Source organism: Bubalus bubalis, chromosome 16, assembly GCF_019923935.1.
Source record: "Bubalus bubalis isolate 160015118507 breed Murrah chromosome 16, NDDB_SH_1, whole genome shotgun sequence".
Classification (NCBI taxonomy): domain Eukaryota; kingdom Metazoa; phylum Chordata; class Mammalia; order Artiodactyla; family Bovidae; genus Bubalus; species Bubalus bubalis.
In genome coordinates, this window is record NC_059172.1 from 45,201,667 (window position 1) to 45,228,641 (window position 26,975).

General features: G+C 42.6%; 1 protein-coding gene across 3 annotated transcripts in view; it reads left to right on the forward strand.

The window, feature by feature from the left end:
• PARVA (parvin alpha) overlaps positions 1-26,975 on the forward strand; it is a 180,572-nt gene that overhangs the window by 118,125 nt on the left and 35,472 nt on the right. For all 3 annotated transcript variants that reach the window (XM_006055220.4, XM_025266660.3, XM_025266659.3), the window contains 2 exons: positions 14,445-14,585; positions 23,651-23,766. In XM_006055220.4, the coding sequence (XP_006055282.3) occupies positions 14,445-14,585; positions 23,651-23,766 (257 nt within the window). The remainder of the gene's footprint in view (positions 1-14,444; positions 14,586-23,650; positions 23,767-26,975) is intronic.

Sequence of the window (26,975 nt, forward strand, 5' to 3'; positions counted from 1 at the left end):
CTAAGGCCCACTTGACTTCACATTCCAGGATGTCTGGCTCTAGGTAGTGATCACACCATTGTGATTATCTGGGTCATGAAGATCTTTTTTGTACAGTTCTTCTGTGTATTCTTGCTATGTCTTCTTAATATCTTCTGCTTCTGTTAGGTCCATACCATTTCTTATAATCATTGCAAACATTGTAATCATTATTGTCATTATTCTTGGTTTGTTCATATACTTCCAGCTTTGAGCACCAGGAGCTCTTTCAGGTTGGCTCCAAGTACCTCCTGTACATACTGCCCTTTACTTATTTTTTTTTTTTTTTTCTGAGCATTTTCTTACTTTCTAATATCATAAGATGCTCCAGGCTCATCTTATATTTCACTTTTACTCTGACCCTAGAATCAACTACTTCTCCAAGGAGGCCCAGTTTCTTGAATTTGAGAATGGTGTTTAGAAGTCGATATCAGGGTATATGCCTTAGTGTTTTGAAATTGCTCTTTGTTGCTCAAATAAACGTCCATGTTTAAGGACGGTACTATTACCTGGTGGTACCACAGTGAATCAGGCATGATCATTTCCATAAATTTAGCTTAAAATTGTACTGGGGCTGGGCATGGAGAGCAGGAGGGAACTGAGTTTGGGATTAATAAACCAACTATGAAATACTGGCACTTAGAAAAAATAAAATGGCATAGGGGCCTCCAGGAGGCCAGATATGCCAAGTCACATCTTGGGAGCAGGATACAGATCTGGAATCTGGGAATCCATGGTGATGATATCGTGCAGCAAGGGCTCAACTCAGAAATGAGCAAGATGCCAAGGCAGGGATCTCTGGACCAACAGGTGTGTGTATGTGTGTGTTGTGTGTTGTTTGTTATTGTTATGGTGAAATTCTGAATAGGTGAGCATCCCTGACAGGGATCTCTGGACCAACAGGGGTTGTGTGTGTGTGTGTGTGTGTGTGATTGTTGTGGTGAAGTTCTGAATAGGTGAGCATCCCTGACAGACAGGGATCTCTGGACCAACAGGTGTGTGTGCGTTTGTGTGTGTGTATCATTGCTGTGATGAAGTTCTGAATAGGTGAGCATCCCTGCGGTGACAGGTAGACCATCTGGCTGGGTGCTATCTGATCATGAGCTCTGAGAGGGCAGCAGCATACCCGGTGCTCCTCTGTGTGGCCAGATGCCACTTGCTCAGCATTAGTGTCTGGTCTGCTTTCTGAGTCCCTAGGCATACCTGGGAAATTCTTCTGGCACAGCCTTCTGCAAGTCCTTCTTTCCAAGCTGCCTAACCCAGCTGCCCATTTCTGCCTCTGTCGTCTGCACCTTCCCTCTTGTCCTGGCAACAGAGCTGACAAAGTTTTCCTGAAAGGAGATGCTGAAACAAGGACGTAGGTGGAAGAAGTTTATGTGAGGGGTAATCTTAGAAAATACAAGTAATGAAGTGGAGAATGTAAGAGAGGAAGAGAGAAACAGCACTAAGTGTGCAGTGATAAGGATGACAGCTGTCTTTGCAACCAAGGCTCAGTGCTGGGGGGTCCCTCTGAGAAACCAGGTGACACCACCCGTCAAAATCAGGCAAGGGAGCAGGGGCATTTATCCTAAGGCTCCCATCACTGTGCGGATGAGGACTGTGTGAGAATTAAGAACCCCTGGAATGTACTCCTGGTAGAGAAGGAGAGAGCTTCAGAGCTGGAGACAGGAACCATCAGCATGCTGGGAGCTGCCTGCAGTGGCAGGTGAACGCAGGGAGCTCTGGAAAGGGGTATCAGCATCATCTAGGGAGACCAGAGGGTGCAGCTTCTGCTGTAAGACTGCGCCTCCCGACGCCGGCCACTTCTCTGTACCGTTGCTGTAGCCACCTGGGAAAAAGCAGCTGCTGGCCGCTCTGGCCTGCCTCTTCGTGGTACCCACCCTCGTGCTCTCACAGCAGTGGTTCCAGCCCTTTCCATACCTCAGAACAAAAGCTTCCCACCCCACCCCCAAATGAAGAAGTTTCTCCCTACCCTGTGCAGAAATTCACCTCATCTTTTATCCCAGGATTAACCTCTTCTCGGCTGCACAGGCGGCACTAGTGGTAAGGAACCCGCCGGCCAGTGCAGGAGACGCCAGAGACGTGGGTTTGATTCCTGGGTCAGGAAGATCCCCTGGAGTAGGAAATGGCAACCCACTCTAGTTTTCTTGCATGGAGAATTCTGTGGACATAGGAGCATGGCGGCCTACAGTCCACGGGGTCCCAGAGAGTCTGACACGACTGAGCACGCACACAAAGACTCTTCAGGTTAACTGATAGATGTAACATCCTCAGTTCCCCTGGGTGTACTCTTACCCCAATGCACCAATGGCAGAGTCTCAGAACTGCCCAAAGGTGGGATAGCTTTCCCAGCGTCTCAGTATGCAGGTGCATCCATGGACACCTTGCTATATTTGCATTCCCAACACCGAGGCAGTAGATGTGACTGAGTGAGGCAGGAGGCGAAGGATTCAAGGAAAATGCTTACCCCAGATCATCATTTCACTTGACTATGGGCTGCTACCTGTTTCTTATTGGGGTTTTCTGACTTGGGACAGCTCTGCCAGTTTCCCTATGGCTTGTTTGATTCCCCTGATCCCTATCTATGAACATGTGTGTGTAACTGGGAACAGAAAAAGCCTATTCTGAGAGATGCAAGCCACAAGGCTCTCCCTTCTGGTTTTCACAATTGCTTAGGACTGAAACAGGATATCTTCTTGAAGCATGAGACCAGGAGGGTTTTTAGTTTTGTGTTGGGTGTCTGTGTGTGTGTCCTTGATGAATTAACATTCATCAAGCAATAGCCATTTGATTTGCTATGTGCTGCTGCTGAGTGTAGGGCTTTAGAGGCAAGTGCATCACAGCGCCGCCTTCAGAAACTCATGGCCTGGCACTACGAAGGGCTGTGGGCTATCAAGTTGAAGATTTAGAAAGGCATCCTGAAAGAGGGGACGTTTTGAATCAGGCCTTCTGGAAGGGCAGAATTTCAGCCAGATGAAGGAGGAGAAGAACATTCTAGTAAGAAATGTTGCTGGTAAGCCCCTGTAGATTTCGGTGTGAGTGAAGAGAGAGTGTCAAAGAGACAGGAGCACATCCAGTGACCATCAGGATTGGTTGGGTGGGGTATGTGGCGAACATAGAAGACGGGACCCAGCACCCAGACCTTGGTTTCTGACACTGGTCTCCAATAAGAGAAACCAGGGCCTCTGGAGTATCGGCGACTCTGAGACTGGAGCTGGGCATACCAATGAGCCTGCAGCATCTTGCAGTGCAGAAAGAGGCATAAGGAAAAATATGCACATATATATGTGGCAGCATGCTGCCAGTGTTTAGGGCCCATGCGAAAGAGTTCCCAATAGCTAAACTCGAGCAAGAAAATGAGTGACAATAATGTTGGATTATAACCCAAAGGCTAAAATAATATCCTTAAGTTCATATTGATATCAGTAAATAGCTGAATAAATAATGAAGGAGAAGAGACAAATCTTCTTTACAGAATAATTCCAAATAAGTTATTAATTTATAACTCCTTCAAGGAAGTAGAAGTTAACTCCCCACCCTTGAAATGGACTGAATTTAGTGACTGGCTTCCAGTGATCAGGGTATGGAGGAACCTCATGCAGACACTACTTTGGCCAAATCAAGGTTGCATCTCCAGTGATAACTCCCATCCATAGCATGAACCCTTGATAGGAGGCAATGAAAGGGCACTTCACCTCTGTGGTCTTCCTCTCCCAAAGCTCCAGTCTAACCATGAGAAAAACAGGAAAAAAAAACAAAAAAAAACCACAGGATCCCTCAAAACTGTCAAGGTTTTGAAGAAACAGGTATCTCTGGAGGGGGGGGAAAAAAAAAATGATCCTAGAAGACAGGAGTCTAGGCAGGTAATGAGGAGGTGTGAACAGAACAAGATGTTAGGGAAAACTAGTGAAACCCAAATAAATATGGAGTTTAGTTAATAGTCATGTACCCGCGTCAGTTCATCCGTTGTGACAAATGTACCATAGTAGTGTAAACTAGGTTAAAGACAGGCGAACCTGGATTTAGGATGTAGGAACTACCTGAACTGTCATTTCAGCTTTTCTATAAATCTATAAACCATTCTAAAATGAGAAATTTGTTTAAAGAAACATGAGCCTGCCTCATAGAAGACCTTTGCACTAAGAATTTTAGACTATATTCAGTGGGCAGTGGTCACTGTTGGTGGCTTCTGAGCAAAATGGCACCATCAGAAATAGGAGCCACAGGAGGATGGCTTAGAGGCAGTAGAAGAAACTCCAGCAAAGCATCTTTTTACAAGATAATGATGGTGTCAAACTACAGGAGTGGCAGTAGGTAAGGAAAAGCTTCAAGAGAACCTGTTGTTTTTCAGTCGCTAAGTCCTGTCTGATACTTTGCAACCCCGTGAACTGCAGCACACCAGACTCCCCTGTCCTTCACTATCTCCCTGAGTTTGCTCAAACACATGTGCACCGAATCAGTGATGTCATCCAACCGTCTCATCCTCTGTTGCCCCCTTCTCTTACCCTCAATCTTTTCTAGCATCAGGGTCTTTTCCAATGAGTTGGCTCTTCCCATCAGGTGGCCAAAGTATTAGAGCTTCAGTTTTAGCTGAAGTCTTTCCAGTCCTTCCAATGAATATTCAGGCTTGATTTCCTTTAGGATTGACAAGTATGACAATCTTCTCCCACAACAATTCGAAGCATCAATTCTTTAGCACTCAGCCTTCTTTATGGTCCAACTCTCAGATCTATACATGACTACTGGAAAAACCATCGCTTTGACCATATGGACCTTTGTCAGCAAAGTGGTCTCTGCTTTTTAATATGCTGTCTAGGTTTGTCATATCTTTTCTTCCAAGGAGCAAGCTTCTTTTAATTTTGTGGCTGCAGTCACTGTCTACATTGATTTTGGAGCCCAAGAAAATAAAATCTGTCACTGTTTCCACTGTATCCCCATCTATTTGCCATGGAGTGATGGGATGCCATGATCTTAGTTTTCTGAATGTTGAGTTTTAAGCCAGCTTTTTCACTCTCCTTTTCCACCTTCATCAGTTCAGTTCAGTTCAGTCACTCAGTCGCATCCAACTCTTTGCGACCCCATGGACTGCAGCACGCCAGGCCTCCCTGTCCATCGCCAACTCCCAGAGTTTACTCAAACTCATGTCCATTGAGTCAATGATGCCATCCAACCATCTCGTCCTCTGTCGTCCCCTTCTCCTTCCACCTTCAATCTTTCCCAACATCAGGGTCTTTTCAAATGAGGCAGTTCTTCGAATCAGGTGGCCAAAGTACTGGAGTTTCAGCTTCAGCATCAGTCCTTCCAATGAATATTCAGGACTGATTTCCTTTAGGATCAACTGGTTGGATCTCCTTGCTGTCCAAGGGAGTCTCAAGAGTGTTCTCCAGTGCCACAATTCAAAAGCATCAATTCTTCAGTGCTCAGCTTTCTTCACAGTCCAACTCTCACATCCATACATGACTACAGGAAAAACCATAGCTTTGACTAAGGTGGACCTTTGTTGGCAAAGTAATGTCTCTGCTTTTTAATATGTTGTCTAGGTTGGTCATAACTTTTCTTCCAAGAAACAAGTATCTTTTAATTTCATGGCTGCAGTCACCATCTGCAGGGATTTGGGGAGCCCAAGAAAATAAAGTCTGTCACTGTTACCACTGTTTCCCCATCTATTTGCCATGAAGTGATGGGACCAGATGCCATGATCTTAGTTTTCTAAATGAGTTTTAAGCCAAGTTTTTCACTCTCCTCTTTCACCTTCATCAGGAGGCTTTCTAATTCCTCTTTACTTTCTGCCTTTAAAGTATATCATCTGCATATCTGAAGTTGTTGATATTTCTCCCAGCAATCTTGATTACAGCTTATGAGTCACCCAGCCCAGCATTTCACATGATGTACTCAGTGGGTAAAGAATCTGCCTGCAATGCAGGAGATGCAGGTTTGATCCCTGGGTTGAGAAGATCCCCTCTAGAAGGAAATGGCAACCCATTCCAGTATTCTTGCCTGGAAAATCCCATGGACAGAGGAGCCTGGAAGGCTACAGTCCTTGGGGTTGCAAGAGTCAGACATGACTTAGTGACTAAACCACCACCACCACTCTGCATATAAGTTAAATAAACAGGATGACAACATACAGCCTTGACATAGTCTTTTCTCAACTTTGAACCAGTCCATTGCTCCATGTCCAGTTCTAACTGTTGCTTCTTGGTCTTCATACGGTTTTCTCAGGAGGCAGGTAGTATGGTCTGGTATTCCCATCTCCTAAGAGAACCTAGTGATGTGTAGAATGAGCAGCTGAATGTAGAGTAGGCTGACTCTACCTTGTTGTTGTTCAGTCACTAAGTCATGTCCACCTTTTTGCAACCCCTTGAACTGCAGCACACCAGGCTCCCCTGTCCTCCACTGTCTCCCAGAGTTTGCTCAAATTCATGTCCATTGAGTCGATCATGCTATACTCTAAATGGTGAGTATTAAATAGGGATGATTCCATGAGTCCCAGGAGGAACAGCATCTTGAAGGGTTTGGTCATATTGGTTTTGAGAATCTCTTCCCCACACCCAAAAAAGTACTTAGGCTGAAGTAGTAGCTATGCTACAATTGAAAGAGTAATGAAAAGCAAGATAGATCGGAGTTCCAATCCTGGTTCTGCCACGAAAACATTCCTCTGCAACTCGGGTCACTCTTCTGTAAAACCAGGAAGATGACCTGTACAGCTTTACAGTAGAGCTGTTCAAAGAGTACCCACTAACCACATGTAGTTATTAAAAGAAATTAAAAATTCATTTACCTAGTCACACCAACTCCATTTCAAATGCTCCCTCGCCAAATATGTCTAGTGGCTACCATACTGAATAGTGCAGAAATGAGCATTTCCATCAAGAAATTTCTTTTGGATAGCACTGCCCTGGCTGTTGCTATGATAGTCATTGATTCTAAGATGATTGAAGATAATGTATACTGCTATTCTTAAATTGGAGGGGACATTTTCTGGTCTCTGAAAAACTCAAAAGCTGGGTGAAAGTCTTTTTATTCTTATTCTTTTGTTTATAAGCAGTAGAGAAGCTCTCCAGAGTGTCTCACTAAGTAAAAAAAATAGCATGGTGCCGAAGTGCTGTGTCAGTGTGCCTGTGCATTGAGACGCATCTAATATTTGAGTGCATAGAGAGTATCTCTGGTGAGTCACAAAAACTCTCCATAGCGTGGAACTGGGGAATCTGGGACAGCAGAGGGAAGAGGGGACTTAATTTTCACAGCCTGAATTTTGTCGGTGTTTGTATGTTCTCAATTTTAAAGTACACATATAAATTTCAATAGCAAAACTAAATCTCTCAGTAGATGTCAAATAATAATACGTCATACATTTCAACAGCTCTCCCAAGTGTAACAGGAAGAGAAGGAAACTACCTAAATATGATAAAGACCATTTATACAAAACTTAACAGTGAACACATTAAATAGTGAAATATCAAAGGCACGACATTGGGAACAAGTCAGAGAGGGTAGCTATCACCACCATTATAAGTGTTTTGGATATGCAAGCTAATGTAATAAGATAAGGAAATAGGTTTGCAGGCTGAACATTGTGGCTCACTAAATGTTGAAGCAAATCTTCTTGGCCTGCATACTTTAATATAAACCTTAAAAAACACATATTTTTTTGTATTGTATGGCTTAACTGGAAAGGAATGAAATCCTACTGATGCCAAGAACAACAAGGAAGTGTAAATCCAGTAAAATAAGTGTTAATTTCTAAACAGTAATTAGCCTGAGGTTTAATGGCTCACACAGGGTCAAGAGAGAAAGCCTGAAAGGAAGGGGAATTGGATCAGATGCTCCTGAGTATACACCAGGGTCTCTGAAGTGTAACACTTTCAGTGGGTGAAATAGAAAATCTTGTCCCACAGAGAGGGTAAGTAAGGATAAATGTCTATCTCAGCCTTGGATGTGAATAGGACACAAGAAAGAAGTCTGCACTGATAATTCCTTATCATCAAATGTCTGTACTCACACACATTTTGGACTAGAATTCACAGTACTTATGTGGTTTTAAATGGCCCAAGCTGAAAATGTAGTTAAAACCTGTTCCAAGTTTTTAGTGCTTCCCAAGGCAGGAGCAAACATATGCCTCTTTAAAAGGATGAACCTTAAACCCAGGCTACAAAAAATTCCCAGAGATAAAATTCCAAGGTAAATGAGCTCAAGATCAGAAATCACCAAACACATGAAAGTAAGCCAGTATGACAGCATCAGCCAAAACAATAAAGTACAGCTTCATCCCACAAATGCTAGAGATACGAGCAATTGCTCAGTTATGGAATATAAAATACATTTAATATGTCAGAAGTTTTAACACTATTGAAAGGATGATAAAAGCACAAGTAACTATCAAAATTGGACAAGCAAACTATGAGAGAAAACTAAATAGAACTTCTAGAAATGGGAAAAAATGGAATAATGTAATTAGAAACTTCAGTGGATTAGACACAGCTGATTAGGAATTGATGAGCTGGAATATGGCACTGAAGAAATTACCCAGAATGCAATGTGAGAAAGACAATGGAGTGGAAAATGAGAATTAAAAACAGAGATTAAGAAAATCCAACACATGGCTAATTGGAATTCTATCAGGAGAAAACAAAGAGAATGGTGTATAGATAATAATTAAAGACACAGTGAATTAAAAATTTCAGAACTGATGGAAGATATGAAGTCTAGATTCAGGAATCTTAGAGTATCTCAAACACGACAAATAATCAGAAGTCTTCATAATGAAACCTAAGACACTGAAGGCAAAGAAAAGATCAAAAGCAAAGAGAAAAAAAGAGATTACCTATAACAACAGACTGAAAGCTGTCTTTTATCAGGAACAATAAAATCCCAAGGCTATTGGAATGAAAATTTCAAAGTGCAGAAAAATATTGTTAACTTACAAGTTTATATCCAGAAAAAAAAGAAAAAACTTTTAAAAATGGGAAGAAAATTAAGGCATTTTAAACAAACATGAAGTGAGAGGGTTTACTACCAACAGACCCTCACTAAAAGGAATTTCTAGAGTATTCTCTACAAAGAAGGAAAATGAACCCCCAGAAAAGATATGAAATGCAACAAAAAATGAAGATATAGTAGAATCAGAATCCCAGGCAACTATAGCACCTAAGTCAGGAGTGGTGATTAGTTAGTGTGCTGAGGTCCTTGTATTATTTAGTATGTGGATAAAGAGACTAATTAGCACAAGACTGTAAGTTAAACGCACATGCTAAAACTTCTAAGGAAACCACTAAAATAATAAGACAGAGTATATAGCCTCCCTACTTTTAATAAGGAGAAAATGAGAGGGAATAGAAGCCTTAATCTAAGAGACGACAAGGATGAAAGTGGGACATAAAGAATCAGAAAAATAGAGTAACAGAAAGTTCAAAATAAGCTGATACAAGTGAATCCAAGTATATTTGTAAACCCAATCAATGTAAATTGGCTTTATGCTTTTAAAAGATTGTCACACTAGATAACAAAAAATCTTTCTATATGCTGTTTACTAGACCTAGTCTTTAATATATGAGGATACAGAAGGGTTGAAAGAAAAAATGGAACTAATCGTATCTACTAGACAATACTAATTAAAAGAAAGCTGGGGTAACTATTTTAATATGAAGTAGACTAAGGAGAAAAACATTGCTGTGGAGAGTCTCTACATTATTAATGAGACTAACATTACTAGGAAATAAGGACATTTTGAATTTCCCTGGTGGATCAGATGGTAAAGCATCTGCCTACAATGTGGGAGACCCAGCTTCAATCCCTGGGTTGGGAAGATCCTCTGGAGAAGGAAATGGCAACCCACTCCAGTACTCTTGCCTGGAAAATCCCATGGACAGAGGAGCATTGTAGGCTACAGTCCATGGGGTCGCTAAGAGTCGGACACAACTGAGTGACTGCACTTTCACTTTCAAGGACATTTTAAAACTAAAACACTTTTATGCATTAAATGTTACTATATAAAAATTTTAAATGTCGGTCAGAATTACGAGAACTTGACAAATCTACCATTAACATATTTCTTTTAATAACACATTAAGAAAAAGTTCATAAAACTAGAGAAGAGCTAGACAATCTAAATGACCAGCAACACCTCCAAATGAGTATTCTCATTCTTTTCAACTGCATGGAACACTTACAAATTTTGACTATGTCCATAAAGCCTCAACAAGCTATACAGACCAAATTCTTTGACCATGATACAATAAAAAAAACTTTTTTAAACTAGCCCTCTCCATGTTTTTGGAAACTAAAATATAATAACTTAGGAATTGTTCATATTGGAAGGAGTAGTTTATGTATTCTAATTCTTTGAAGGGTGGTTACATGTATATAGTATGATATACGTGGCAACTGTGTTTGTTAGAATATCTAACAATTCTAACAATTCTGAATGACAACCATTCAGAATACTTGAGTTTATTCTGCCCTGTTTTGATATTTGAGAACTTTTTGAATACTGTTTCATTGTTTCTATAAATAACCTCTGCAAAAGCCTATTTGGATGCTAACTTCAAAAACAACTGAAAGATTTACAATATAATCCTACCTGAGAAAATTTTCTAAATAGCATCCTATTTCAAAATCATGTCTACTACTTTACAACAAGTTAAACTAATGATGAACAATTTTCAGAACTATAATAACATGAGAGAAACAATTTCCTGGAAGAATAAGAATTCGGTAATGGAAATTTTCATAGAACTAGCTGAAATTAGCTGAATAAAGGGGAAAAAAAACTAAAGACTTTAAAAAGAAATGATCTATAAATTCTTAGTAACACTGAATGAAGTTATTTAACTGTAGGACTATTTGAGTAGATCTCTTAAATTTTAAGGGTTGAATATTTTTAAAATAATATGAAGGGTAGAAACAATAGAAGAGGCTCTCAAAGAAATCTATCTTAAAATGTCATAAAATTGAAATAAGTGACATAAGCTTACAAAATAGGGACAGTAATGTTTTATGTTATTTGTGTGCCTAGAGAATACTGAAAACTCAAAGAATAATAAAGGAATTTGATAAGATGACTGTATTTAAGAAAATTTATAAGACAATAACTTCTATTTTTACCAGTAATAATCAGTTGGTAATACAGATATACATACACACACACACAGGATGTTTACTGCAACTTTATTACAAATGGGGAAAAAGTGGAATATAACCTGACTGTGTATCTACAGGGGAATGATAAAAATTCATTCAGGCTTTTCCATAACCCATTTTCTACTAGGCAAGTTTGTCTTCAAAGAATTACTCAAGAGGCATTTGACTTGGATAAGCTATAACTACTGAAAAGTAAGATAATGTAAGCTATATGGGGACCACTGATGTATGGTGAAGTTTCATTAGTTTGTATGGCATGCCTAAAAAATGAGGAGAAAAGACATTTTAAACATGCTTCAGAAAGTCCTGTCAGTCCTCCAGTGAGTTGTGGAGAATGGATTAGGTGAATCCAACAGCAACGTAGATAGCATATTGAAAAGCAGAGACATTACTTTGCCAACAAAGGTCCGTCTAGTCAAGGCTATGGTTTTTCCAGTGGTCATGTATGAATGTGAGAGTTGGACTGTGAAGAAAGCCGAGCACCGAAGAATTGATGCTTTTGAACTGTGGTGTTGGAGAAGACTCTTGAGAGTCCCTTGGACTGCAAGGAGATCCAACCAGTCCGTTCTGAAGGAGATCAGCCCTGGGATTTCTTTGGAAGGAATGATGCTAAAGCTGAAACTCCAGTACTTTGGCCACCTCATGCGAAGAGTTGACTCATTGGAAAAGAGTCTGATGCTGGGAGGGATTGGGGGCAGGAGGAGAAGGGGACGACAGAGGATGAGATGGCTGGATGGCATCACCGACTCAATGGACGTGAGTCTGAGTGACCTCCGGGAGTTGGTGATGGACAGGGAGGCCTGGAGTGCTGTGATTCATGGGGTTGCAAAGAGTCAGACACGACTGAGCGACTGAACTGAACTGAACTGAATAGCAGACAACATATTTCCCATTCAGTTCAGTTCAGTCACTCAGTCGTGTCCAACTGTTTGCAACCCCAAGAATCGCATCACGCCAGGCCTCCCTGTGCATCACCAACTTCCGGAGTTCACTCAGACTCACGTCCATTGAGTCGGTGATGCCATCCAGCCATCTCATCCTCTGTCGTCCCCTTCTCCTCCTGCCCCCAATCCCTCCCAGCATCAGACTCTTTTCCAATGAGTCAACTCTTCGCATGAGGTGGCCAAAGTACTGGAGCTTCAGCTTTAGCATCATTCCTTCCAAAGAAATCCCAGGGCTGATCTCCTTCAGAACGGACTGGTTGGATCTCCTTGCAGTCCAAGGGACTCTCAAGAGTCTTCTCCAACACCACAGTTCAAAAGCATCAATTCTTCGGCACTCAGCTTTCTTCACTGTCCAACTTTCACATCCATACATGACCACTGGAAAAACCATAGCCTTGACTAGACAGGACCTTTGTTGGCAAAGTAATGTCTCTGCTTTTCAATATGCTATCTAGGTTGGTCATAACTTTCCTTCCAAGGAGTAAGCGTCTTTTAATTTCATGGCTGCAGTCACCCTCTGCAGTGATTTTGGAGCCCCAAAAATAAAGTCTGACACTGTTTCCATTGTTTCCCCATCTATTTCCTATGAAGTGGTGGGACCAGATGCCATGATCTTCGTTTTCTGAATGTTGAGTTTGAAGGCAACTTTTTCACTCTCCTCTTTCACTTTCATCAAGAGGCTTGTTAGTTCCTCTTCACTTTCTGCCATAAGGGTGGTGTCATCTGCATATCTGAGGTTATTCATATTTCTCCCAGCAATCTTGATTCCAGCCTGTGTTTCTTCCAGTCCAGCGTTTCTCATGATGTACTCTGCATATAAGTTAAATAAGCAGGGTGACAATACAGCCTTGACGTACTCCTTTTCCTATTTGGAACCAGTCTGTTGTTCCATGTCCAGTTCTTTCTAACTGTTGCTTCCTGACCTGCATACAGATTTCTCAAGAGGCAGGTCAGGTGGTCTGGTATTCCTATCTCTTTCAGAATTTTCCACAGTTTATTGTGATCCACACAGTCAAAGGCTTTGGCATAGTCAATAAAGCAGAAATAGATGTTTTTCTGGAACTCTCTTGCTTTTATGATGATCCAGCAGATGTTGGCAATTTGATCTCTGGTTCCTCAGCCTTTTCTAAAACCAGCTTGAACATCTGGAAGTTCACGGTTCACGTATTGCTGAAGCCTGGCTTGGAGAATTTTGAGCATTACTTTACTGGCATGTGAAAGGAATCCAAAATTGTTCCTTAAGATAGAAATATAAATTTACATGAATAAAATAGACTTTTTTTTGCCTTTAAGTATTAAGGGGTTATTGCGTACCTGAACCATTGATTTTAAAAGATACCAGGATAAGTACCACTCAAAGAGAAAAAAAAAACCTTCAATTAAACTATTACCTGATGCTTTCTTATGACTTGGAATTTTTATGTTCTACTTTTTGAAATTGCTCATGTAGGCTTTCTTTAAATTTATTGAAGTATAGTTGATTTACAATGTTGTGTTAATTTCTGCTGTACAGCATCTTGTAGGCTTACTGAGACATGGACGTGACCACACTGTGAAGAGTTATGACCAAGTTCATCCACATAGAAGCAGTGGTAACTCTTATAGCTTCCATCTGGCTGTCAGCAGTTGTAGGATCCCATCAGTTTTAAGACAGCCTGATTTCAGAGATGTTAAAATGTGAAAGGACGTGTGCGTTAGAGTTGATTAAGTAGGACACATCAAATTAGTTATCTTCCAAGTGGGTTTAAAAGGAAAGAAGGTTCTTGAGATATAAATATGATTCATATTGTACTACACTACGAGAGTGTTCAAACACCTTGAATTAGGACTTGACCACTGCCCAGGGGAAGCATGGAAGGCTTTCCAGTCGGGGCACAGGAATGTCCTTGGAGAAGAAGGCAGACATGAAAAAAAGAGGGTAAACCCCAGATATGAGGGGAAATAGTTCAAATATGATAAACTGGGTTAAATGCCCACCTGTGGTCCTGGATTCCCTGGAGAATGGAAAGGCTACCCACTGCAGTATTCTAGCCTGGAGAATTCCATGGACTGTATATAGTCCATGGGGTTACAAGAGTCAGACATGACTGAGTGACTTTCACTCATTCACTCATGGTCCTAAGGCCTTATCATTTTGGGGTTTCAAGACACAATCCCTAGGTCTTCACAATACATACCAGCACCACAGTGCCACCATCAGCTGAGGAAGGGGCAGCAGCAACCCTGTCTTACTAGGTGCCAGTATGTATTTGGTGAGTGAGTGAGTGAATGAAGGTGTGAGTGCATGGCTTAGGGTGGTGTGTAGCAAAAGTAATAGCTGTTCTCTTTCCCTTGTCGCCCCAGAGAAACTCGAGAGTGAGAAGCTGAACGTCGCTGAGGTCACCCAGTCAGAGATCGCCCAGAAGCAAAAGCTGCAGACTGTCCTGGAGAAGATCAACGAAACCCTGAAACTTCCTCCTCGGAGCATCAAGTGGAATGTAGACAGTGAGTTTTGTGAAGGGAAATGGGATTGGTACAGGACACCTGTGGGGTTTCCCCAGGAGGTTGCATCATAAGCTGGGTGAGTGCAAACCCATATATCTCTGAGCGAGATCTGCCTTTCCTTAGAATGCAAGCTCATCACCCTCATCCAAAGGAATCTGAGGAAGACCACAAAATGTCAAAATCTAGTGTGCTTTTTCTGTAAAAGACATTCTGTAGGAACCTCATGTAGATTGTTGGGAAGGAAACTCCTGCTCGTTGAGCTACGTCTGAGTCCCAGCACAACCTTCTGAGAAAACTGTCTCCAGCTTGTCAAAGCTCTGGAAAGCGGAGATCCCTAGTTTGAGCAGCTGAGAAGTGGGGAGCAGGGACTTGGCTCTATTCCAACGCCCACCCTCTTCCTCTTACCCCCTTACTGTCCAGAGGGAGCACAGATATGGTTGAGAGCATAGGTACTGGAATAGGATTTTAAAATTCAGGTTTTCATGCAAGTGTAGCTCAAGGATCTCAGAGTGTAAATGGTTCATTCTCTTGCTGCCTCAAGGGCCTGGCTGTCTAATATGGACCTAATTGAGTCCATATCAGTCAACATGAGATCAATAGATTTGAGCGAATCCAGTAGCAACAACATGTTTTCCTATCGGGAGCCCAACATTGTTTTGTTCTTTGTGATAGAATAAAAATATACATTTAGATGAATAAAATGACTTAGATTGTAGGTTTTGCCTTTTAAGTATTAAGAGATTGAGTATTATATCTTATTGTATCTGATGTAGACAACTTAAAAAAAGTTTTTTTTGGCCGCACTGGGCCTTTGTTGCTGCACACGAGCCGTCTCTACATGCGGTGTGTGGGCTTCTCATTGCGGTGGCCTCTCTTGTTGCAGAGCACAGGCTCTGGGCACCGGGCTTCAGTAGTTCTGGTGCGTGGGCTCTAGAGTGCAGCCTTAGTAATCGTGGTACACGGACTTAGTTGCTCCACAGTATGTGGAATCCTCCCAGACCAACGATGAAACCCACGTCTCTTGCATTGCAGCCTGATTCTTAATTGCTGGACAACCAGGGAAGTCCTGATGTATACTCCTTAAAATGGATGCCTCCTCTCCACCTCACCCCACCCCAAAAAACCACCTTTTAGACCTGAGAAAGTAAGGTCTCTGACCTCTCCAAGTCAGAGACATAGTAGCTGCCACTGGCGATCTCTTCAGCAGGTTCCTAATATCCGACATTGGAAAAAGATGCCAAGTACCTCCTTCAGCATAATTGCACCTTTGCTTACAGGCATGATAAGCCGCCTGGAGCAGCACACAGCACGGGGAACAAGGCGTCCTCTGCCGAGCAGAGCAGACACCTGAGGGCGGGAGGGGGCAGGCCGTGGCTCTGAGCCCCAGAGGCTGCCCCAGGCCCCAGGAATGCTAATCATGTTCAGCGGGGGAGGGAAAGGGAGCTGATCACTAGTTTGGGTAATGTATGTGCATTCTGGAAATCCATAATAGTAATAAGCATTAAAGTCCTCCGATGGTGACCTCTGGTCAGCTTTGTTTGATCCTATTTCCTAGTCCTTTGAATATGGACCATCTCTATATACCTCTCCAAAACAAAACACCTTTTACCTCTTTTTTTTTTTAATTGAAGTATAGTTGATTTGTTAGTTGCTCAGTCTCCTCCGACTCTTGCGACCCCATGGACTGTAGCCCACCAGACTTCTCTGTCCATGGAATTCTCCAGGCCAGAATACTAGGGGGAGTTGCCATTCCCTTCTCCAGGAGATCGTCTCAACCCAGGGATCGAACCCAGGTCTCCTGCATTGCAGGCTATTTCTTTACCATCTGAGCCACCAGGGAAGGAATGAAATACTGGGGAAACCCTCTGGAGCTCTCTTTTCCTTTTTTTTATTGAAACATAATTGGTTTACAGTGTTGTGTTAATCTCTGCTGTACAGCAAAGTGATTCAGTTATACATATATATATATATACACACACACCCATTCTTCTAAAAATTATTTTTCACTATGATTTATCACAGGATATTGACTATAGTTCCCTGTGCTACTGTAGTGGGACCTTGTTTCAAAACTCCTTTTTGTGTATCATGGAATCCAACTTGGAAAATAGGAAAGATGGAATTGTTTTGTTTCATTTGTTTTTAGGCAACAGAAATTTATTTGCTCCCAGTTTTGGAGGCCACAAGTTTGAGACCAAGGGGTGGGTATCTTGGTTCTTTCTGAGAGCTGCAAGGGGAGGATCTGTTACAGGCCTCTCTCCTGAGCTCACAGAGGGCTGATTTCTTGCTATATTTCTTCACATCATCTTCCTTCTATGCATATCTCTGTGTCCAAATTTTCTCTTTTGATAAGGACACTTGTCATGTTGGATTAGGGACTCCCCCTACTCCAGCATGACCTCATCTTAACTAATCACATCTGCATTGATTTTACAAATAAGGTCACATTCAGGGGGACTGGAGGCTAAGACTCCAGTGGGTTTTCATTTCCTTCTCCAGGATGAATTTGAGGCTGAAGTGAGCAAATCAACCCTTAACATCTGGCCAGCCGCCCACCTACCTCTCTGTCCGCAAATGTATTTGATGCTGTCTCAGCCTCTCTCCTTGTCATCCATACACTGGCCTCATTTAAATAGGGCACAATATTCCCACCTTTCTAGAACCCTTTCTGGAAGACATTTCCTTGATCTGAAACATTCCTCATTTCATCTTCCCCATCCCCAAACCATTTTGCCTGGTTTAAGATTGGAATTTTTTAAAGCCACATCAGAACCCTTGTCTTCAGTGGCTTTGAATGATTTGTTTTGGGTTCGCATTCACTTTCATTTCTTATAGGGAAATGTCTACAAGTAAAATAATCACATCTATTACCACTCTCATCTAGCTGTTTTCATTTTTTTGTCATTACTGTCCACATCAATGCATAGTTTTTCATATTTTTACTTGATGAAGGCATGTACAAACTCATTTTGTTATCCTCTCTTAATATTACATCATACATATCTTCTATATTCGCATGTGGTCTTTGTAGTCATAATTTTTGATAGCTGCTCTGTTTCCTGGGCTGGGTATCCCATAGTTAACTTAAACCCTATGTTGACATTGATCTTTTTTAGAATGTTTTCCAGCTTATTGCTAATATCAGATAGTGCCGAGTTAAATGTTAGGTTGTGACTCTTTGCTTCTCTTGAATTATTCTCATCAGATAGCTTTCCAGAACTGAGAGGAATTACTAGGTCAGAGGGAATAATTATCTCAGGGACCAGCTCCCTGTGATGCCTTGGGGCTTCAGGCTGCAGTGGTTTCTGTGATAAGGAATGTGGCGGGCATGACTCCCAGGGCAGGCTCTAACCCCTCCTCTCTCGGTTATCTTCCCTGGCTCTTTCTGAGGACATTGTGTCATCTTTCCACTCAGGATCAAGATGGCAGGGACAGCACTGAGTTTCCAAGGTCCTTGATCCAGGGTTTTAGGGGATTCTTCCTTTTCTTTTCTTTTTTATTCATAGTAATAATTTTTATTTTTGAAAATTTAGAAAATACAGTTAAAAGATGCTTAAATAACATCTAACATATTTAATATATTTATTGTGCTGTATGCCTTGTACTTATCTAAACACTTTACATATTTTGAGCCTTGCAATCATTATTCAACCATCTGAGGTAAAGATTCTACAGTCCCCATTTTACAGATGGGAAAGTTAAGGCATAGAGAGGTTAACAAACAATAAATGTAAGCTTCCCAAGGGCAAGGATTTTTGTCCCTTTACTGTTGTATCCCTAAAGCCTGGAAAAATGATTGGCAATACTAAGAACAGTACTATTTGCTAAAGAAGTGTCATTGTTCAAGGTCACACGGTGGGTGAGTGGTGGAGCCAGGAATGAGACCCTGAGAGTCTGGCTGCAGAGCCTGTGTACTGAGCCCACACATACTGCCCCCGAGAGCTGTCCATCAGATCCAAGCACTGTCAGCCCTGTGATGTTCCTTTGGTGGGTGTGTGTGTGTGTGTTTGTAAGAACTAAATACATCAATAAATGAATAAAATGTGTGCATATACTTTGCATACAAAGTATATTTTTATGAAGATGAGATAAACCTGTATATATGTTTAGAAAGTGTTTATCTTTACAGATCGTTATCCTTTTTTATGTCACTTTTTAAAATCTAATATATAGATTAGGTATATCATAATTTACTTAACTCATGCAGATTTTAAGATTTTTTTTCCATTTTCTCACTAATATCGGTACAGCCCGAGGAGTTCTGTCTGCTCATAGACATAATTACTTCTTAGGAATAAAAACTCAGCAGTGTTAGTTTAGAGCCAAAGGATATGTACATTTTAAGGTCCTAACACATACTGTCAAACTGCCTCCTCCCAAATTGCACCAATTTCTGTTTCCACCACAATTCATGTTTGGAGAACTATTTCTCACTCAGCAGCACCCTTGAAACAGTTTCCCAGCCCTGGAGTGACCCTCGTGGGGTCTGCAGGGCCCAGTTTATACAGTGGAGGCCTGGCTTCTCAGCCCTGCTGTCGTTCTGCACGTTTCCACCCTGACTTGAGCACAGGCGCACAGTGGCCCTGCGTTCTGCCCGGCATCAGGGAGAAGACACCCAGGAGATGTGCTGAGAGATAAAGGGATGAGAGTGCCCAGATACACAGAGGTTGTCAGAAGCTTTCTTAATTGAAATGATAACATGTCTTTATTCTAAAGAAACATTTGAAGCAGGAAAAAAGAATCTTTCAGCTATAGCATTTTGTTTTTTTTTCACTTTCCAAGGCTTGGCAACAAGTACCTGTGTGTATGTGTGTATTTGTGTACATATGTGTATGTGTGTGTATTTATATACATGTATGTATGTGTGTATGTACAAATATACATGTATTTATAGGCATACATCCATAAATGTATATATTTACCTTATTTCTAGTTCTCTTTAATATTCTTAATATTTACATCTATCTACTTTGTCAATGATTTTCAATGCATGCAAACTATCTCATCTTGTGGATGTCCTATAATTTATTAAAGCAGTGACTATTAAATCATGTTTGTCCTAACCTTGGGATTTGCAAGGAAAATCTCAGGCATCGCTGAGGAGAAGAGAAACAGCCCTGTAGTTAGGATAAAGGGGCCAGAGCAGTTGTGCTCCTTTTCATCAGTTTTGCCTGATGACTTTTGGAACAAAGGATTTCTCTGCTTGCTTTTTTTTTAAAAATTGAAGTTAGACTGCTTGTCTAAACTGTCATCTTACATTTGGGTGTGCGTTTCCCAGATTTTTTAAAAATGATAATACATTAATGATAATTACCCATGATGTTTTATCACAGCATACTGAATGTAGTTACCTGTGCTGTGCAGTAAGGCCTTGTTTATCCACTGTGTGTAATACCTTGCATCTGCTGACCCTAACCTCCCAGCCCATCCCTTCCTCACCCACCCTCCTCCTTGGCAGCCAGACGTCTGTTCTCTGTGTCTGCGAATCTGTTTTGTAGATAAGTTCATTTGTGTCATATTTTAAATTCCACATAGAAGTGATATCGTGTGATATTTTGTCTTTCTCCATCAGGCTTACTTCCCTTAGTATGATCATTGCTAGCTCCATCCAAATGGCATTATTTCATTCTTTTTAATGGCTGCTGCTGCTGCTGCTGCTAGGTCGCTTCAGTCGTGTCCGACTCTGTGTGACCCCATAGATGGCAGCCCACCAGGCTCCTCCATCCATGGGATTTTCCAGGCAAGAGTACTGGAGTGGGGTGCCATCGCCTTCTCCATTTAATGGCTGAGTAGTATTCTATTCTGTAAATATGCCATATCTTTTTTCCCCCAAACTTTAAACTTAATTTTGTATTGGGGTATAGACGATTAACAATGTTTAGTATCGGGTGAACAGCGAAGGGACTCAGCAATACATAGACATGTATCCATTCTCCCAGACCTCCTCGTATGCAGCCTGGCACATAACACTGAGTCGAGTTACAAGTTCTATACGACAGGTACTTGTTGGTTGTCCATTTTGAATATAGCAGTGTGTCCATGACCTTCCCAGACTTCCTAACTGTCCCTTCCCTCTGGCAACCATAAGTTCATTTTCTAAGTCTGTGAGTCTCATTCTGTTTTGTAAGTTTACTTGTATCATTTCTTTTTAGATTCCACATTTAAAGGATGTCATATGATATTTCTCCTTCCCTGACTTACTTCACTCAGTATGATACTCTCTAGGTCTATCCATGTTGTTGCAAATGGCATTGTTTCATTCTTTTTAATGGCTGAGTAATATTCCATTTATATATTACCACTTCTTTATCCATACCTCTGTTGATTACACCACATACTCTTTATCTATTCATCTTTCAATGGACATTTAGGTTGTTTCCATGTCTTGGCTATTGTAAATAGTGTTGCTATGAACATAAGGGTGCAGGTATCTTTTTGAATTATGATTTTGTCCAGATATATGCCCAGGAATGGGATTGTTGGTTCATATGCTAACTCTTATTTTTTGAGGAACTTCTGTACTGTTTTCCATGGTAGCTACACCAATTTACATTTCCACCAACAGGATAGGAGGATTCCCTTTCTCCGTGCCCTCTCCAGCATTTATTATTTAACATCCTTTTTACATAGCATGTATGTGATGTGAGAGAGAGAGAAAAAGAGAGAAACTATGTAATTTTCTCTCTTGAAAGTATACGCAGAAAGACAGAGCACTCATTGAAAGAGTCTGACATCTGTATGGTGCCTGCAACACAGCTCTGCTTTGCTTACCAAGACAGTCAAGGCAGCAGACAGCATCACCAGAGTGTGAGAACAAGATTTCTGACCACAGCTTTTCCAGCATTATGAAAAAAGGAAGTGGTAGCAAATGTCCTTACAAGCCTCAATGACAGGACTGATGTGGTCAGTTCTCACTGGAAGAACAAACCCAGATTTTGCCTTGTCCATCATGTCAGTAGGTCAGTCCCATGCAAGGTGCCCTTTTTTGAAAGGGTGAGTGGGTCACACTGGGTCTTCCTTGTGGTGCTCGGGCTCTCTAGTTGCTGCATGGGCTCAGCTGCCTCATAGCACATGGGATCTTTGTTCCCTGATCAGGGATCGAACCCATGTCACTGCATTGGCAGATGAATTCTTTACCACTGGACCACGAGGGAAGCCCCCAGGTGCCTTTTTTAAGGCTATAAATGTTGGGAGATTCTTAGTTGACAAAACCAAAGGCCCCAAGCTGAAAACTCCTTCTGGAAGGCCATGAGTTAGGAGCAGTTCATCTGCTGTTTGGTGGTGGTATTGAGTTGCTGTTCATCAGAGTCAGTGGAAAACCTTCTTTGAAGCAGCAGTGATAACAGAAAACTCTAATAAGTTCCTAAGAATGGTCTGAATCATTTCATTTTCTTGGTGATTTCCCAAAGCTTCTGTTCGAGCAGATTTATTGATCCCAGGGCAGACAGAATGACACCCTAATAATGGGCCCAGTTCATACCCACTAACTACACAAAATAGACATTTCTTGTTCCTTCCTTAAATGCCCCTATAATTAGACCCATAGGCTGGCAGGACTTGCTTTCCCTGTGAAGGTCGGTAAAGTATCCGGAGACTTTCTCCTTTCGTGAAAGAAAGGAGAGAAAGTTGACATGGTTTAGTTGCCTGGATGCCAGGCACTTCCTCATAAGTGATAATAAAAAAATCTCCCTGGAGAAGGGAATGGCAACCCACTCCAGTATCCTCGCCTGGAGAATCCCATGGACAGAGGAGCCTGGTAGGCTGCAGTCCATGGGGTCGCAAAGAGTCGGACATGACTGAGCGATTTTTTTACTTTTACTCTTTACTTAGTAACGATATAACATCCAGCTAAAGACTAGCAGGCAGGTAGTCTTTCTGCCCCCTTCTGATGTCTATGTCAGAAGCTTTCTCTATCTCCTTTATATTTTAATAAAATTTTATTACACACACACACACACACACATAAAACCCACCATTCCTAGGCATTGCTCTGTGCTAGGAGCTTTGCCTATGTTATGTCTGGAAGTTCTTACCACCTGCATTTCTTCATAGGCGTTGTTGTCCTCATGTGCGAGGTTGAGCAGGTTGAGCCTCAGGGGCCTTGAATGGCTTACCCAAGGCCGTGAGCTCAGTAAGGGAATGGTAGTTTGTCAGGTCAGAACGCAGGCTCCAGTTGGCTTGACCCTGTGTGCCCGTTACATCACACCCTTTTTTCCCTCTCGTCTCAGAAAGCTACAACTCAGTAGTTTCCCAGCCTTTTCTCGCATATACAGCTTACCATCCAGCACACAGCTCAGCTATAGAAGGCAGCTGGGGCTGAACATCCCCTCCCAGCTATGACCCAAAGGGCAGTGCCTGCACTCAGCATGCATGGCATCAAGAGAGCAGCAAAGTCCTGGGGTGTCTCTCATGCCTTCCTCTGGGGTCTTAAAGCCCTGGACGAAGGAAGGCACCCGGTGTCCTGACTCCGTGTTCACTGATTGAGGGCCTGCTTTGTGTAGAGCCTTGGAACAAGAGTAGGGGTGATAACCCAGAGAGTTCCCCGTCAGATGGGAAGGGAGGGGGAAACAGCAGACATGCTTACGGTCATCAGCAGAGAGTGAAGAAGGTGGCGGTGGCGCCGCGCTGATCAGCACTCAGGTTCCAGCTGTTGTCAGGATCCCAGTCAGAGTGGAGAAGCACTGCACTGCAATCCAGGAGTAACACCATCTACGAAGTGAATCCACGGGATCTGGCTGAGAACCGAGGGGCCCCAGGGTGAGGCCTACAATAAGGGTGTCCCCTGACCCTTAGGGGTGGGATGAAAGGGGCATTGATTGTGGATCAGAGTGAATCAGGATGCTGGGTGAGGGGTCACTGAACCCAGATTTCTTTTCCATTTTGTGTACAAGCATTTAATTCTGCATGTAGCTGAAGATGAGGTTTGATGGCCATGAACGGCCTCACAAGACCAGGACACAGACTGCATTAGCCCCATGTGGTACTGCTTTGTTTTGAATATCTGTTTATATCTGCCTAGAACCTGAAAGAAGATTCTCTGATTTATAAATCATCTTTTATTTCAGCCGTCCATGCCAAGAGCCTGGTAGCCATCTTGCATCTGCTAGTTGCTCTGTCCCAGTATTTCCGGGCACCAATCCGACTCCCAGACCATGTTTCCATCCAAGTGGTTGTGGTCCAGGTAAGTCAGAAACCCCTACAAACATCAGTGCCCTTAAAGGGGTGCAGGGGCTGAGCTCTGGGGTGAGCTCGGGCACACTGGGAAGCTTGCTAGGAGGACCGAATGAATGCTGAGTGTGCCTGGGTGTGCTGTGTGTTGGGAGGCATGTCAGTGAGCTTTCTGATGCATGTGGGCTCATCTCCGATAAATGTACAAAGGGTGGAACAGCGTGTGCTTGTGTCCGGGACAGCCTTATGTGGGGCGTGTGCCTGGGGTTTACATGCTTTCGTGAGGAAGGTGCCTGGGTGTTATATATTTGAGGGTGGGTGCTGTATATATTCAGAGAAGGCAATGGCACCCCACTCCAGTACTCTTACCTGGAATATCCCATGGATGGAGGAGCCTGGTAGGCTGCAGTCCATGGGGTTGCTAGGAGTCGGACATGACTGAGCAACTTCCCTTTCACTTTTCACTTTCATGCATTGGAGAAGGAAATGGCAACCCACTCCAGTGTTCTTGCCTGGAGAATCCCAGGGACGGGGGAGCCTGGTGGGCTGCCATCTCTGGGGTCGCACAGAGTCGGACACGACTGAAGCGACTTAGCAGCAGCAGCTGTATATACTTGTGAGGTCTGTGTAGTAGGATTAGGAGAACATATTCCTATGTGTCTATGTATATGTCCTACAAGCCATGGAGAGTCATTTTTTGGTTAAACAACCAATGCACAGTTATTGAGAAGAGGCAGGTATCTGTGCATGTGAGGGCACGTGTGCGTGTGTACACATGTGTGTTTGAGAGAGACTCTGACAGGCCATGCCCGTGTTGAGGGCACTGCCACTTTTCACCTGCCCAGAGAAGCACAGCTGGGGTATCAAGTCATCTTGTGCAGATTATTATGTGGAATTTCCATTCACACATGGCTCTGTCCTTTCCACAATGAGGGGATGCTCTCTCCCCATGACTATCTCATTCTGCTCCTAACCCCATTAGATACTCAAATTCAATTTTATTTTCCAACTTTATGCTGTTGAGCAAAAGGTCGTCATTTTGTTGGCTTCTGTTCTTTTCCAAATAAACATGCTGCAAGGGAGAACATCCCTAATGAACAACTCCCTGGTTATTCAAGGTTATCCAGGGTTCTGTCTGGCAGCTCTGCCATCCCTTGGTGAAGAAGAGCCTGGAGGGCCAGTAGCATTTGCTTGAGAAGCCAGGCCAGGCCAGCTTCCTGGACAAAAGGTCTTTGGGCCAGGCTTTCAGGGATCAGAAGTGAACCGGAGGAAAGGCGGACATGGGGGTGCCACTCTGCTGTGCCCTAATGAAAAAGTATTTTTTCCAATGCCCTCTGGGTACTAAACTTGCCAAACATTAAGGGGATATAATAGGAATATGACACCTTGGCCCTGCTTGCCCAGAGACAGGACTACCTAAGCAGCAGAGAGGGCTATCAGCGGCCCCTTGTCAATGCAAACGTGTGTGGTTCAGACACTGAGTGCAGCTGACTGAAAGGGACTAATTGGCCTCACTTATTGGGCTCTCAACTGTGTCAAGCATGGCATGAAGGATTTTATGGATATGCGGCCAGCCCAGAGCCTCCTGGTATATGCATCTTCCTAGTGAATCCAGGCCATCTCTATTATGTCATTTTTCTTTTTTTTTTTTTTAACCAATCAATAAAGTGTGAATCCATTTCATTATATTTTTTAAAACTATGATTCAGGATTTGTGAGGATGGGGGGTGAAACAGTGGTCACTGCAGGCCCATGTCTCATGCCTTATTTTGAGCTCAGTTATAGGCCATCAGAAGCCTGTCGCTGGTTTAATTTCTCCTGCAGGCAGTTTCGTTAGCATGAGGGAGAAAGGAGGACGTGTTACATAAAATGGCATCAAGGCATGTCAGGTTTTATGGGGTGTTTTGCTTTATCAAGTTAAACAGGCACAGAAACATGACTCAAATGGCTGTAAGATGCTGACTGAACTAGAGGGTTAGTTCTTTAGGGAACAAATAGTGGATCGAAGTGAATCAGGATGCTATGAGGGGCACTGAACCCAGAATTCTTTTCCATTCTATGTACAAGCATTTATTAATTCTGTCTGTTGTTGGAGATGAGGTTTGATGTCTGTGAATGGCCTTATTAGTCCTATGTGAAAATTTTTACATATGTTGAAGCTGAATTTGGAGAAAGTCCTGGTTTATCCTCACTGGATCTTTTTTAAATGGTATTTTACATTTTTTTCTTCCTTTTTTGCTTTGATAGTTCATTCTTCTTAATCTAATCCAGATACAGGCATGGCCTTTATCCAGCTCTACCTTTCCTTCTGTAAAAGGATTTTGTAAGGATGCTAGTTTCTGTGGCTGTTGGGAATGCCGAGAAAAGCTTGTGAAAGTTGGGCAGGAGGGTCAGAAGGTGGGCTTTAGCTAAGAGAATAAAGCTTGGAGGCTCCTTCTTGACATACCTTGGCCTTTGTGGAAGATGGATTTGCTCTGACAACCTCTTGCCATGCCTAGACTATCTTCCAAGTGTCTGGTAACTGATTGAGTAGGGACCTGATGAATGCATCTCTTTCCTCACCTTCATCAGGTCTCCCTGAACCCCAGCACTGCTTCATCAGCTCACATGCCCACATAAACCAGTACTCAATTGACTAACAGTAGGGACTTCTCTTGGTCCACTAGCTAAGATTCTGCGCTCCCAAAGCAGGGGACCCAGGTTTGATCCCAGATCAGAGATCAAACTAGATCCTGCATGCTGCAACTAAGACCAGGTGTAGCCAAATAAATTAATTTTTAAAAAATTGACTAACAGCAGCCTCTGTCTCTCCGAACAGCATTCTGATCGTCCCTGTGCTCCCCTGACTCTGCCTTTTTTGCTGGGGCCATTCCTCCTACTAGAGTGGTCTCTCATCTGTGTCCAGCCCAATCCTAGGCTGGCCCTGCCAGCTGAAAGCACTTGTTCTGGTCCTGCTCTCAGCACTTCCTCTCTGCAGGGGGCGACCATGTAATTGCTTATCCACCACACGTTTGAGAGGGAAAGAAGATCCTACTCGAATAATTGAGCTGGGTCCCAAGGCATAAACCAGGGGCTTGTTTGAGGAAAACCTTCTTGCTTACCTGTTCATCTACCCCATTTTATTCTTAAGTTCCTCAAGGTCTGAAACTGTCATAAGTCCAAGAGAGGGGCTTGTACGGAGAAGGTACTGATTAATGAAATGGAGAAGAAAGAGGATGAGTT